Genomic DNA, 16,282 nt, shown 5'->3' with positions numbered 1-16,282 from the left:
AGGGCAAATTAATTTACGAAACCAAAACGTGGGTCATAATTGTCTAAGCCTCTATTGCGTAGCCTGTTAAAAACGTCGCCAGATAGTATTAAATCGGCAACAACATTGTTTTCTGCAGCAGCCTACCCAAGGCTACAGATTAATTCTGAACAGTTATTTCTCTACTGGCTCAATTATCACACCACTGTTTTGATTTGCGTAGTTGCGTTAACCCCAACACTGACAATAATGTAGACAGCAAATTTCGATTTCGATTTTCGTGTAGTCAAGCCTTAAGCCATACCCAAGTAGCCTAAATTGAGGTAATGTTTAATTATGCATGATTTATTTTGTTATTGAATTCGTAGGCTGGGATTACTCTCGGCAACAATTATGTAAGGGACGGCAGGCAGAGCGATGTACAGTGGCAGAGCGATGCACAGTGGCTGAAAGTGGTACTAAAGCTTCACGCAGCTTCACGCCGCGTAATGCGCGAATGAAGTGGTCATTTGAAAGCGATGCCCACTGTATCTCAGAATAAAGGAATACTTCATATTACTCTAAACCACCGTCTGTAAATCAGCTGTATATTACTGTCTACATTGCACTATATTTCTTGACTTGTCTCTGTATATTTCATCACCTTTCTATACTTTGCCTCACATTGCAACACAGCTCAGATCTTTGGTTGCTATGAAGGCCAATCGTTCTAAATGGATGGTTGCTATGGCCAAAGGCCAGTTCTATCTCTGCCATTGTCAAGCGGGCATATCGTAGAATTCTGATTAACCTTATTTTATTTGAAACATCTCTATTTTACTTAGCCCACTTCCATACAATGCGTCCCGTTAAGAAGTGGCCACTTCATTCGCGCTGACCGTGATTCACACAGCAGCATTATTAAATTAATCTGTCACCATATGCCTATGCCTACGTTTGCAAAGAAAACATTTTAATTTGATTCACATGAAACGTTACATGTAATGTACATGTTGACAATGAGTAGGCTAGTTTTGGTTGTTGGTGGTGTTATTGCAACCCTTAGTTATGCCTACAATGCAAGTTCCCTCACAATTGGAAGCTCCTGTACACAATAGTAGACGCATTTCAAAACATTGCGTTAGGAGTCCTCGCCACTTCTTTTAAGCTGTCACAGACTTAGGTGATACTTTTAGGGCTAAAGTGCTAAATAGCAGTCCTAAAGTCACAAGTGACGAAGTTACGAGTGCAAGCATCTCATATCAAATGACCATGGCATTACGCTAAACAACATAAATCCCAATTAGCAACATACATCTCCTCCCTATAGCTAGCCACACAAGAAATTAATGATACTAAATCTCTGCTTAGCATGCTTCTCCGCTTAGCATTCTAATAACAGAAGGGGCACATTTATGTTGACCACTACAACATGACTCATTATGTCTGTAACTCTATAAAACACTTACTTTCATAAAGGACGCACACCATCCAGCACATACACATGGAAACAGATATTTTAGGTAGGCTACTTGGCCACGAACTCAAAACGTGTCTCTCTGAAGCTCTGTTCTAGAATCTTTGCTCTGAAGGCTGCGTTGCTAGGCAACATCAAATAAACAAAATGAGAGTCTTTTCAAGGTATTAAAAGTGTACGTGTGATTACGAATGGATGTGTTTGGTTTGCAATTAGAATAAACAAGAAATAACGTTTCCAATAATTTCCCATGATAAATGACATAATATTTGCACCTTCCTTACTTGTGAAGCTCACACCGTATTTAGTGAAATGTAATACAACGTTGCCACCTAGCGTTCAGATGTAGGCTATTTCACATCTTTTTATCATAGTTCCCTCTTCAATGAGCGATTACCAGCTCGTTTCTGTAACAGAGATAGCTGTTTATTGTCCCTAGGTTTACAGAAACACCTATTCATATTAATACGTATGGAGTGCTGCCAACCACTGTTCATTACATGGCCCAGAATGCCTTGCATGTCTTTACAACAAAACAACGGCTTTTATTTTCCCAAATTGCCAAACTGCACCGGCTAGTATTAGAGACAGGCAGACCGTGATATGAGACAGGCCTTCCCTTTACACAAAACTTTTCCTCTGCAAAGATGGAAAATATTATCGAATTAATTATTTCAAACACACTGAGGGCCAGATGTACGTATATTTGCGAACGTAGTGTTATCAGCGTCATGGACACACCGCAGATTGCTAACGCTGTCAGACCCAAGTTTCCGTGGTATTTATCAATCGTTCAATCCTTAGTGTAAACTGCGCCTTTCTCCGCCCATAAACGCAATTTACGAACGTCCACAACTGAATGGCAGCACCTACATACAAGCACAGTTGAATGAAGTTAACTGATGACAACAATAAAAAGAATCAAACGTTTAGCGATCATGAAATAATACCATACATGATAGGATGTAAACAAGCAGGGAGATAATGAAGATCAGTAGGCTAGTTCTACTCAAACTACTTGTGCACGTAGGCAATGAAAGATTGGTCAAATCTAGCAAGTAGGAAAGTTTAAGTGAATGACGTGAAAGTGAAAGTAAGACATTCGAAAGGCCAACGAAAGTTGAGGTTGCTTTTGGTAGTACAAATGCTTTCACCACAAAAACTGGTGCTCTAAATAGCGATTCTGTTGTCTTTGAAATGTTCTCTTATTGACGCATTGAACTGCAATTTGGATTAACACCTGCTTTTACAAGGCAGAAGTATTTAGGCACAGAATAGACGTGTGCTTTCAGGAGCAGTCTTTGTACATACCGCGGAATACATAATTAGGCGCTCTTTACTCTTCCCCTCCCATCTTTTTACGCTAAACTCCAACTTTCCCCTGGATCCTCCCATGAATGCATGCATTACATGACAAACACAATCTGGCACTTTCAGCTCCCGCGACAGGCAGTTTGCGCTTTTACATCATTGTGGCGTGTACATACCTCGCAATGATTTTACACGCACATTGCGAAACAAATACGCCTGAAGTGGGCGCAAAAGCCTGGCCCTGAATGTCTACCTATATGACTAGGTTATCTGATGACAATTACGGATCATCATTCCTTTAGTGTTGAGATGTTGTTCATTGAGTGAGATACAGTAAGATCCAAATAGCGGGGATAGCCAGAACAGATGAAACACGTTTTAATCAAACGTAATTTACAAATTCTCAGCATAGTATGCCTCTTCATCCCCTCCATGTTTGGTACTGTCTGTCCACTAGCCACTTGTACCACTGTCTTTATGCCTCACTGTTTGCGTGCTATATTAGCACATTAGCACATATGCATAACCCCCCCCCCCCCCCCCCTCCATGCCACAGCCGAACTGTGGCCACACTTATACATTTTCTTAAATAGTTAAATATATAGATATATAGACTTTCCTTTACTTTATTTCTGCATTGTTGCACTGTTGACTTACTCATTTGCACTATCACCATGACCACTATCACCATTGCACTACCACCATGACAGTCATTCACACAGAGCACCTTAGAGCACCCTACCATACCTTACTATGCACAGAGAATCACAGGCTCAGTCCCTGCCTCAGTCATTGCAAGCGCCTCTGATTTATTAATCACCACTATGTGGATACTGTTTGAATGAATACTGAATTGATTTAGATTAACTGTTAGTATAATTTGTAATTTTAGTATATTTAGCATATTCTTTATCTTCTACTGTCCTTACTGCTTAGTTGTGTTTTTATATTATATACTTTAATTACTCTTCTGCTGTTAAAGAATGTGTTTGTCTTGTATGTATGCTGCTGAGACCTTGAATTTCCCCTGGGGATCAATAAAGATTGATGCGGATGACCGCAGTCACCCGCGGTTATGATTCATAAACAAAATATTTTAATGATATTCGGGTCATTTGCGGGCGGGTCAGTTAAAATTAATTAAATATATATTTTCTACAAATAGGCCTAGGCCTACTTAAAATATCACAAGAAGGCTGGCATCAATACAGTAAAGCATCAATAGGCCTACAGTAAAGTCAACAGTAAAGAAGCTGAAGACGCGAGTTAAAAATAATAGACACCCCTTCATGAAAAGCAATATAGGCTATGGGAAATTTTGGGAAAAGTTCTTAAAGAAGATGACAGTAAGTTATGGTCTATGTAGGCCTGCTTCTTGCGAAACCATTTAAAAGTATGACAGCCAAAACGGGCAGCCTGCAGGAATAAATGTTATGGCACAGACTACACATCCTATGTATAGGTTCGCGCATGCATAAAAGTTACAGTTCGTTGTGTTTGTGACTTTAAACATTGGATGTGCTTTTGTAAAGCTTTGTGCTTCATTCAGCATTATAAACCAGTTCTTACGCTAACGTTTTGACCAGCAATGTATCTCTCTAGCCTACCTTGCCTCACCATTTCTGTTTTCGAAAGAAAGATGTATGTCCATGGCCTTCAAATCTTATCCTAGTGTTCTAATCCTTTTTGGTTGCGTGCGTGCTTGCGCTCTTATTCTCATTCTCTCTCCTACGCAAACATTATGTTCTGCATGCCTAAATAAATTTGTTTTACAGAAATGGCCAACTGTCACACTGCATGCAGACTATAACCAAAAGCACACATTTTGTAAATAAGCGGGTCGGATCGCGGGTCGGGTATAATTTTGTCCTAATTAATATTCGCGGTCCGAGTTGCGGTCGGGTTGATTAAAATATCGGGCGACCGCGGGCCGCTTGTGACCAAACCCGCGCAACACTGGTGCCTATTTCCATCTGTCAAATCTGTTGGAAGCTAAATTATTATGAATAAATGTATAGCCTTAGTCATCATATTTTGCATTTCTCAATACGATTTATGACAGTTGGGGAATTCAGGGTATGAGAAAAGGTTAGATATATTTTTTTTTATACTGTAAGAAACTTTTTAATCTGGACCGATATCATTAAGTTCTATGATAGTTGTGTTGCATTCAGTCCAAGATGGCGGAGCTGCAGCTCGGTTATGGGTGCGTTTGTTGCAATGGGACGTTCTATTGAGTTTCGCCTCTTGTTACTTCTATACTCTTTGGTTCAGTATGGAAATTAGCTAACACGCCCCAGCACAAAGATAGCGAGGCAGAAATTTGCCAACACTATACCCAACTTCAATGACAAAATGTATACTTTTAAGGCAACCAATACTGTTATCTGAAACATGGAGTGGCTTCTTCATGACTTCAACTTGCACATTCTGCAAAAAAACGAAAATCACTAATTTGAAAACAAAAAGCTCATTAAATGCCAAGCTGTTTTGGGAGCTTTGTCCTAGAGTGCCAGCATTCTAGACCATTGTTGATGATTTTTGTACAGCCACAGCATATTCTGTGTTATAGCTATAAACACATACAATAGCTTGATTAAAAGGTGAGACTTTAACCTCTCGGTGGGTGCAAACCGTGTATTTCTACACGCCTCTGTTCCTGAGAAATCCCAAGCTAAACAGTGTCCCAAGCTAAACACTAGTTTTCATCAAAATCACTGTTTTTTTCTAGAAATGGAGATATAACGTCTTTCATGAAATATGAAGTGTTGCCTGTTACTTACTTGTGTAAACTTTCCGGGAAGTGATCAGCGAGACCTGGCGAGACTGCCACCTAGTGATAGACCCCTGCCCCCCCCCCCCCCCCCATGGACGGAATTCCACGAAACTTAACATACCCCCAGAGGCTGTCAGGGTAATCATACACATTGCATTTGGTGCAGTTCAGAACATCTCAACCAAAGTGTTTCGGTGACCTGGGAAAAAAACGATGACGGAACAATAATAATAAAAAAAATAACTTTGACAACTCCTATATGACCGTTACACTAGCGGCTGTCATAATGAGCTATAATGTAATGACTGTAAAAGTAACAATATTGCCAAAGCAATTTGATGTGTGCAATGTATGGAGAGACAAATATGGATGGATTGGTGTGATAGTAGGTTGGGGGACTGATGCTCTGCTGACTGCTTTTTCTTTATCTCTAATCCCCCCCAACCCACCCTCTCCCTCTCTCTCTCTCTCCAGGAGGCCTACTCTGTGGCGAGGCAGTTTAATCTTATCCCTCCAGTGTGCGAGCAGGCAGAGTATCACTACTTTCAGAGGGACAAGGTTGAGGTGCAGCTCCCCGAGCTATACCATAAGATAGGTACAGTTGCACACACACACGTCATGCCTGCCAGCACTCCCATTTTTCTTGTGTTTCTCTCATATTTCAGTCTCTCAGCGTTCTGTTCAGCAGTTTTGTTATTTGAAGACTGCCGTAATTTGCATGACCATCAAACTTTATTATAAAATCATGGATCCATTCATTTTGTCATTTAGTCTGACATTTTCCAGATTACAGGGCTCCAGACTAACTCTTTTTACTAGGAGCGCAGTCGCCCCTAACTGAAAAGCAAGCAGAAAATGTAGGCACGCACAATTTATATCGACCTTAGGGATTAAAGCCAAAAACTTTCATCACTCTTTTATAACTTCACTCACTGACTCGACTTTATCTGAATGCACAGATTTGATTGGCTGAGTAGCAGCAAGCGAGATGATGGTTCCTGTAGCTACTGAAGTTAATGCTCTTATTGTTAATAGCCTACAAAACATTTAGCACAGCTTTGAAATCTTCTGTAAAAATCTCAATAATTATCCAGCAATGGATAATTGGGTCCGAAACCCAAACCGCAGCCCGCCTATTGAGGACCGCTGAACTATTGGGTCACCATGACCATTATGTACGCGGAAAAAAGGCTATGAATAGCATTCAAAATCCGTAGTGTGAGGTAGAAAATGGTCCTCCCGGCAAGAATGGATATTGACGCCCATTGTGAACCATGTTGCATCATCATGTTACAATGTGCATTCTACTATCTACTAGTACAGTGGTCCCCAAACTACAGCCCGCGGGCCAAATACGGCCTGCCACCTCATTTTGGGTGGCCCCGCAAAACATGTCCATGGTATATATCATCGTAATTTCCCCCATTCGTTCTCTATGGCGAATCTTAAAGGAAAATTCCAGTATTTAGCACGTTGAGTCCCTTTTCTGGTTTGTTTTGGATGAACTAGAGTGGTGGACACCGACATTTTGACGATTGGTCCGGTTAACGTTCGTTTTCAAAACTGTGCAACTCACCGAGTGGTTAGTGGTGTTCGTTGATTTTTAAAAACAAATATATCAGTGCAATGTATGATTTCAATCCAGTTATTTGCTGTTGTGGAACTATTTTTTCAGACAACTCACAACCGCGTACAAACTTCATTTGAGTCTGAAGCATAGACGGTGGCGCAGTAATATCAACGTGCAATGAGTCTTCCAACAGAAATCAATGGGATTTTACAAAATGGCAAATAAAAGACGACAGAAACTGTATTTCGCTACGCTACTTGTTTTGGAACATCAATGAACACCACTAACCACTCGGTGAGTTGCACAGTTTTGAAAATGAACGTTAAGGGTTGTTTTAGGACATGTTTCACTATGGCCGTAGGCAGCCACTCTGACTAGTCAAAGGCAATTCAAAACGAGTCAGAAAAGTCGAGACAGGACCAATCGTCAAAATTTCGGTGTCCACCACTCTAGTTCATCCAAAACAAACCAGAAAAGGGACTCAAAGTGCTAAATACCGGAATTTTCCTTTAAATGTAATAGAATATTCAAAATAGACTGCTGTTGTTCACAGCACTAAGCTATTTATGGTTACTGATATACTCCGAGTCTCTGGCCCTCTCTTAGAGCCAGGCATAGTGAGCTGGCCCTCGGAAGAAAAAGTTTGGGGGCCACTGTACTAGTATGAATCAATGTTAATATATGTTGTTGGTTTGATGTATGTCTAAGCTATAGTTTATAACATTGCCATGTTTCAGAGATAAAGATAATCTGCAAGTGGTTACTCTCTGCCATGCGTCCGATATGTAGGCTGATGTTTTGCGGATTGTTGAATGATTTTCTATTGAAATGCAATTGCAACATCGTAACATTGCAACAATGTTACCCCACCGGCCAAAATGATGTTGGCCCAACAAAGTCAACAAACAAAGTTAGTAAACAAAGTCTCTCCTCCCTTGGCTCACATCCCATTCCAGGTATCTATGTGCTCACGTAGACGGCAACCATTAGAACTGGCTACACCAAAGGTGATATCTGCGTCTAGGCTACATTTGAAAAAAATAGGCTAGCCTATTTTTTGTCTCCAAGAGCGTGAATGATATGAGAACCATGAAGACAAGTTTGAAAATAAAATGCATTTTCCACTATCAATCGCCGGAAGGAGCAAAATGCATTTCATTGTATTGTAGGCCTACTAAATACATGTGACAATAAACCAAACTTAAACTTGAAAGGCCCATATCTGCCAATACCGATAGCCTAGCGTTTCCCATACCAACAGTACTCAGTGACTTCGAGAAACAGAGATCTACAGTATGTGAAAAATGGCCGGAATTCTCATTTTAGAGTAAAACAAAAATAAAACTCTCTCTCAGGTATAGGAGCCATGACCTGGTCTCCATTGGCTTGTGGTCTCATCACAGGGAAGTACTGTGATGGAATCCCAGATGGTTCCAGAGCAGCAATAAAGGTAGGTTTGTGTGTGTGTGTGTGTGTGTGTGTGTGTGTGTGTGTGTGTGTGTGTGTGTGTGTGAGTGAGTGAGAGAGAGAATTAACCCAGAAAATGTGCAAATCTAAAATGTGAAATGAAAAATGACTAATGAAAACATGTGAATATTGCACAATAGTTTTTACGCTTGAGGTGGTTTTTCAGACATATCGAAATATAGTGAGCAGATAACAGCAATAATTGTTCACTAGTGGATACAAGCACCACATTTGCCATGTTTATTCCTCTTCGTCCCCTTAGAATTATGAGGTTCTATCTATGTTCTATGAGTAGTTCTGAGATATTGAGCTTCAAAGTCTTAGAATTCCATAGAGTTATACTGATAAGCGGAACAAACCTCACCTTCTTAAAGGTGCCATGTGTAATAATTGAAGTAAAAATATAAAAAAAATGAGCTACACGCATCAAAAGAATGAGAAGAAATTAGGGCGATGATGTCATTTAAAAAATGACAAGGTATAGTGCTGCAGAGATATCAACCTGAATTAGCATGCTAAATTACTAGCCACAGCCCGACAGGTGTCATAATACCAGTTTCGGCCATGGGAGGCAGTATGCGGGCAACATTGTAACAATAGCAATTGTTGTCCCACGGACCTGTTGAAGTGTGACACCTGAGTCAGGGCAAGAGGTGAATGCACTGAATGTATACGTGTCCCAGAAAACTAATAAAGTATTGCCCCGTTGTGCAGTATTAACATATTATGTAGCCCGAGTGAGTTAGAAGGAGCAGAATATAACAAACATAACCACCAGCCAAACTGCAATACACGTGTCTCGGTTGTTACTCTAAGGTAGACCAACTCACTTTCTGGAGGTATACTGCCCCCATCTTTTATGAAATGTGGAGTATGAATTGATTTTTTGGCGGACATTACACATGGCACCTTTAAGTTGTCACAGGATAAAAACGTGACAAAATGTCAGATAGAACCTTCTAATTCTAAGGGGACGTCTTGAACAATTAATGAAGTTCCCAGGTCCTTTGGAATAAAAACAGCCCCATAACTTCACAGACCTTCCACCACACTTGTATTTAGGCATGGGTTTCTTTTCAATATAGTCATTCTTCTTTGTATGCCAGACCCACCTTGAGTGTTTGTTGCCAAAAAGCTACATTTTCATTTCAACTCACCACAGAACACAAATCTAGGCAAAGTCTCAGTAGCACTCAGCAACTCAAGCCATTTAAATTTGTAATTAAAATACAAGAAAGTCTTTTTTCTATTCTGTCCACTTTATTAATTAATTAGCATGATCACTTCTGATGTTTTGATGGCCCCAAGATGAAACTTTTTTCTGTAACCCTCCAGCAGTGATTGTTATGGATTTATTGCTTCTCTTACCATCCTTACTGTGTGAGGGGGCAAAATAAAGATGTCTTTGTCAAACAAGTTTGTTACATTTCCAGTTGATTGGAACTCCTCACTCCTCATTGTTGGTATATATGGGCATATTTAGGCATTTTCATTTTTACATCCATTTCTGGACTTAAGGACTGTTCAAACCATTTTTTGTCATTATCAAAATTACTCTGAAAGTGATCCGCAATGATTTCATTCTTTGTTTCATGCTTCATGCTTTGTTATGAATTGTCATTCATATTAACTAGAGCGATACTTTTTTTGCTGTTATCGTCCTTTACAGAGGTCAACACACTTTCCCTTTATTTGACCTGTTTGTCACTTTATATTCATATCTTATACTTATTCATTTGGCTGACATTTCAAACTGACTTACAATTATTCCAAGAGCCATTACCCTAGAGCCTACATAAAGCTGTTAAATGTAGCGGGGGGTGGGGGGAGCGGTATACCGCTAAACCGCAGTAATTTCTTGCTTTCCAACCACGGTAAGAAAACATCCATACCGTCTCAGCCCTACACAACAGTGGCTACTGCATGCTGGACCAGCTCCTTAGCTACTAGGCTACCACCACACCTTAATGAAACAGGAGTCATGGATTACGGCTTGAAGTTCATAGACTGATTAACTTAAAGAAATGGAAGATGGAGGGCGCTGTATAATGAGTGTAAAAAAAGTATGTCTAAGTGTAACGGATGCCAGCTAGCTTAGCTGTGCGTATGGTAACGTTGGTAAACCTCATTCCCCGATGCCTCAAAAGTGCTGCTGGCATGCGAGCGAGCTAATACTGGACTCTTAGCTCAATTGACAGCACGCTTGACTCCCGATCCGTGGAACTGCTGTTTCGCGGGTTCGAGTCCGGGCGTGTGCAGCGCTGAATCGAGCAGGTTCAACACAAGGCAGGTTACATATGCAAACCCAAAGGATTACGTATCAATATTAGTAACCATTTGGTCTCAGTGGATAATGTTGTGTTTGTGTGTAAGGATGAGTGGATATATATGTGTTTCCAGTCTTATTCTGACTACAAGAGTCTGTGTTTCTATATAATATAGGGGTTGTTACATTTTAGTGGTTTTCTATATGTCATTCTTTTGGTTCTTTGTTTAATACCACAGAAACAGGACGCAGACAACCCTTCAATTTGACCCCAAACATGAATGTGTTTTAATTTTTTTTTTAATGCATTATAATTAGCCAGGAGTTTCCTAGATCTTTGTTTAGATGATTACCTTGGGTTTACTTTGCAACACTGTGCTGTGCTGTGCATACAACAGGGCTACCAGAACTCTGTTGTTACATTCAGAATAAATAACTATTCTTTCGCAAGCCAGCCTCAAGTTTTACCTGCTCTTAACTACATTCGGATCTTCAGGGTCTACCCAAGAAGTGCAGTTTATGTGGGTCAGTATGTGCATGCGTGCGTGTGCAAGAGGAGATCCTATGATATCCAGTGTTAGTGTGTGTGTGGAGGGGGTGGGGGCGGGGTAACTGTGTGTCTTAATGGTGAAGCTAAGAGTCTGTCTCAAATGCCGTACTTCCGTCAGTACACTTCGATATCATGCACTATGAGCACTATGCACTTACGTCCGTAGAGCGTAATTTTCAACAAAGTAGTATCGTCTCAAATCGGGTGCTACGCCTATACACTTACCGGAAATGACGAATGACTAACGTCGTATTTTGATTTTGACCGCGAGCGCGCCAAGATTTTAGCCTGCTTTTGTTGTCATTAATAAGCGCTTTCAGATATAACCTCCGGAGTACATGCGGAGGTTTGTCAAATGGAGGTCCTACCCTTCGGATGATTCAGATATGATGCTAACCTGCGGACCTAATACTGACCTTATACGGACGTATGTGTGAACGACATACACGCACATTACAGAATCTCCGTGCGGTTTTTGAGTGAGGGGCGGGGGCTTGTAGAGTTTACAAGATGCGAGATATGACGCAGAATATATGCGGCCGCTGCCTGTCACAGCTGGTTTTTGTTTACAAAGAGTAGCCTATGCATTATGTAGGCTAAAGAAGAGAAATCTATTGTGCGTAGGCTAATATTTGAAGTAGGCTAGTCAAGTAAGCAAACAGTATTTGTATGTGTGCTTCGAATAAACACATTTATCTGTTTTTAACGTTATGTACCAGAATTACTTATAGCTATAGAACCACATCTGGTTTGCGTTGGAGAGAGAGCATGCACAAACTTTATGGTAGGCCACCAGCCAATTCAGTAGGCTAACTCAAGACTTCAAGGCCATCATACAACGTTTTTAAGCAACAAACAAAATAACCTACTAACATAACAGTGAAGTTGTTGTTCAGGGGTCACCACAGAGGCGGGTGAAGCCACTGCCACATCCCGGGTGGATGAGGCAATGAGGACAGGCGGTGTCACTGATGGCCTGCCCCCAATTGCCTCATCCATCAATGTGTACCGCTTCTGGCAGTGGCCTCACCCCCCTCTGTGCTGACTCCAGTTTTGGGGCACTTCAGATCCTGTTATTTAATGACAGGATAACAAAAAAAACACCCCAACGCAATGTTGTCAGGAGGTGGCATTATCAGCCAGTCTAGTAGGTATAGAGTTGTTTTCACCGCAGCCATATTGACTAAACATGGACGTTATTAATTACATCAAATTAGTCCTTTTTTTGAAAACTTATTGCAAACTATATAATTCACAACTCAACATATTTTGTGACGTCTTCCCTTACAGGCAAAGTGACAAGTGACATGTGAAATTAATAATCAACTAACCTTGAACTTCTGTTTTAAGTTCTCCCACTTCTTTTTGCAGAAGGCTGGGGTCACCTTCCCTCCCAGCCTTTTCTCAGATATGAAGTTTCTAAAGAAAACACATGTGGACATAGCAAATGCAGAAAACAGTTAATAATATTGTAACAATCTTGCAAAGTTGTTTTAGAAAAATCTTTATTGGTTACGCACCAAAACACACGAACGCATAATGCCGGGCCAGACCTGGCCCTTATGCTCCAGCACTAAACGTCTATGTGAGGCTGTATCTACAACACACACTAGTTAGACCCGGTTATGAACAATGTAATCAACTATAAACATAAACACGACAGTCAGGACGCACAACATTGGTAACTTGCATGATTAACATTAACATTCAACATAACACATCAACCGAACAGCATCATGGGAGCACAGTCATCAACAGCTAGGCTCAGATCATTACAATATAATGTAAATGAATAGTTACACTTTCCAATGATGTACTTTAGGTCATACTTACTAATAGTTCATAAACGTATGCTTACTATAGTTGATTTAATGACTTATTTTTGTTTACTTACTCGTATCCATTGATGGCTGCGTTTCGTCTTCCTGTAAACAGGGAGACATTGGCCCTGGGGTCCTCGTCCGTCCCTAAGAACAAAATATACCGACAACGGACTCTCAAATCTATAATAATATCACCAATGTACAGTAAAGACTGCCATTAACGGGCTCTATCATATGTTTTTAACACTGCCAGCATTCGCGTTATCGCTTTCACATCAGCCTACCTCGTTTCCCACTTTGAAAAACCCTGACCTACCTACACTCGCGCTACAGGTCATTCAATTACAGACCGACAAACAATAACCTCTAAATATAGACATGCAACACTTCAAACATCTTAAATATGACCATTTTGATCATGCTTCCTAGCTAGCTTTTGCGAGTTCGTTCACTGTACCGAGTTAAAACTAATCGCTGATTTAACTAAATAAACATAGTTATGGCGTATATCGGGCAACAATATAATAGTACTGCGTGTAAAACAGCAATATAGATCATTTGCATTAAATGTCATATTATAACTTACATCTGTATGGACCTATAAGGTCCTGCTCCACCACCACTTCCAGCAAATTACTCCCGATATCAGCCGCCATGATCGCAAGTTTGAATTGGGTTGATAGTCCCTCCCCTTCCGCTTCGTAGCCAAGATGGCTACCTTTGAGGGCGAAAAGTGTCCAGCGTCGCACACTCAGCCTTTTGACCGTTATGAGTACACCATTCGGGTACTTGCAGCGCACTTCGTGTCGTTGGAATTTTCAGTGTGAACACCCTCACGTACTCAAATTAGGTATTGTAAGTGCAGAAGTACGCGATTTGAGACACAGTCTAAGACAAGGTCAGAGATTCCTTCAGCTACTGTCTATTGTCAAGTGTTTATTAAGTCAGACTAGCTATATATTCATCTGAAGTAATAATAAAGATAAGTGTGTGTGTGTGCGTGTGTGTGTGTGTGTGTAGGGTTATCAGTGGTTGAAGGATAAACTCCAGGGTGAGGAGGGGAGAAGGCAGATGGCCAAAGTGAAAGAGCTCCACCTCCTGGCTGACAAACTAGGGTGTACCTCTGCTCAACTGGCTATAGGTGAGACAAACTCACTCACACACACACACACACACACATATAAATACAGAGAGAGAGATAGAAGGGCTTGAGGAGGCAGAATGAACAAAGAAAAGCAGGATAAATTATGGCTAAATTAAATATTGGATATACAGTATGGTCAATCTCCTGCTCAGCCTTCTTTCAGAGTACGTATCTCACACCTTTCCCCCTTTTTCTCTCCTTTTCTCCTCTTTCCATCCTCTCTTTTTTCATCTTACTCTCAATCTCTGTAACCCACACTGTTTTTCTCTCCCTCTTTCAAATTCAAATAAGCTGTATTGGCATGACCATGACCTTGTATAGCGTATCAAAGAGTGTCTATATTCAAAATATAGTGTGTATATGTGTGAATGTGTATAAAATAGAAATCTCTTTCATTCAGCCTGGTGCCTCAGAAGTGAAGGAGTGAGTTGTGTGCTACTGGGCGTCTCAAATACAGAACAGCTTCTGGAGAACCTGGGTGCTATACGGGTAACCACAGTCACACCACAACACGTACATTACTGTATACACTATGCAGGGATAATTTTCTGCAGATGTTTATAGCTAATGTACACAACATACACATTATCTTCGGGAATACTCATACACCTACCAGAAGTAAGTAAATCATAATTTTAAAGCAGCTGAAATGCAAAGGTGATGTTGGCTTCTACATACAGTACAGGCCAAAAGTTTGGACACACCTTCTCATTCAACGTGTTTCCTTTATTTTCATGACTATTAACATTGTAGATTCATCAAAACTATTAATGAACACATGTGGAATTATGTACTTAACAAAAAAGTGTGAAATAACTGAAAACATGTCTTATATTTTAGTTTCTTCAAAGTTGCTATTTTTTTTAATACCATATTCAGCAAGCCATAACTTGACAAATATTCATCTGTGGGCCAAATAACTTTGCATTCATTCATAATTTTGATGCCTTCAGTGAGAATCTACAATGTAAATAGTCATGAAAATAAAGAAAACGCATTGAAAATAGAAGGTGTGTCCAAACTTTTGGCCTGTACTGTACATAAAAGCTCTCAGACTATGGAATAACCTTCCATATCATTCAACTTTGCTTTTTTTCTGGCTCTGTGGTTTTTGTCTTCATATTGTGTACTGTCTGAAAGCCAAAACATAACCTCATATTACCTCATTAACATAACCATCATTATCCCTCACACCTTGACCACAACCAAAGCACCACCTCATTAAAACAGGCTTAGCTCACTCATTCTTTTTATTATTCACAGGTGCTATCTCTCATGACTCCCCAGATGGTGTACGAGATTGACTCACTCCTGGGGAACCGTCCACACTCGAAGAAAGAAGCACGTGCCTAATTGAAGAACAGAGAGAGGGAGAAAGAAAGGGAGAGGGAGGGAGAGAGATAGACAGCGGCAGTAACTAAATCTCCCCTATCATTTCTAACCAAGCTGCATGACTATGTTGATTATTGTCAACATTAGTGTAGCCAACATTAGTGTATGCACAGTATTTAACTACCTAGTAGGTTCAACATGCAATAATGCAATTATTTCAAATATATATTTATATACTCAATAATAATAATAATAATAATAATTATAATGCAATATCCACACACACACACACACACACATATATATATATATATATATATATATATATATATATATATATATATATATATGTATATGTGTAAATCAGGTTTAGGTAAGGGCACTTCAGCCGTGAATGTGGGCATGGGAGAGCAGTGCTCAACCACTTCCCCCGCCCACATTTTTCCTACTGGTCGGGGATCGAACTGGCAACCCTTTAGATCCAAGCCCGAAGCCCTAACCAGTAGGCCTCAGCTGCCCCCTGTAACAAGGCATAATGTAATAACACCGCATTATGTAGTAACTCGACAAAATGTAATACATTTTCATGTCATTATGTACATACCTAG

The 16,282-nt window shown here is 40.3% G+C and overlaps 1 protein-coding gene across 1 annotated transcript; it reads left to right on the top strand.

Annotated features, from left to right (window-relative positions):
* Nucleotides 1–5,987: 5,987 nt before the first annotated feature.
* Nucleotides 5,988–15,890, top strand: LOC121702550 (voltage-gated potassium channel subunit beta-2-like; the record flags this gene model as incomplete). The annotated part of the gene is made up of 5 exons (XM_042084202.1): nucleotides 5,988–6,117; nucleotides 8,448–8,542; nucleotides 14,219–14,339; nucleotides 14,743–14,831; nucleotides 15,606–15,890. Coding segments are annotated over 5 exons (525 nt in total), but the record flags the coding sequence as incomplete, so codon positions are not given.
* Nucleotides 15,891–16,282: the final 392 nt, after the last annotated feature.

This window comes from Alosa sapidissima, unplaced genomic scaffold (assembly GCF_018492685.1).
Source record: "Alosa sapidissima isolate fAloSap1 unplaced genomic scaffold, fAloSap1.pri scaffold_55_ctg1, whole genome shotgun sequence".
Lineage (NCBI taxonomy): Eukaryota > Metazoa > Chordata > Actinopteri > Clupeiformes > Clupeidae > Alosa > Alosa sapidissima.
The sequence above is the reverse complement of the archived record's forward strand: the minus strand, read 5'-3'. Positions and strand labels throughout refer to the sequence as shown.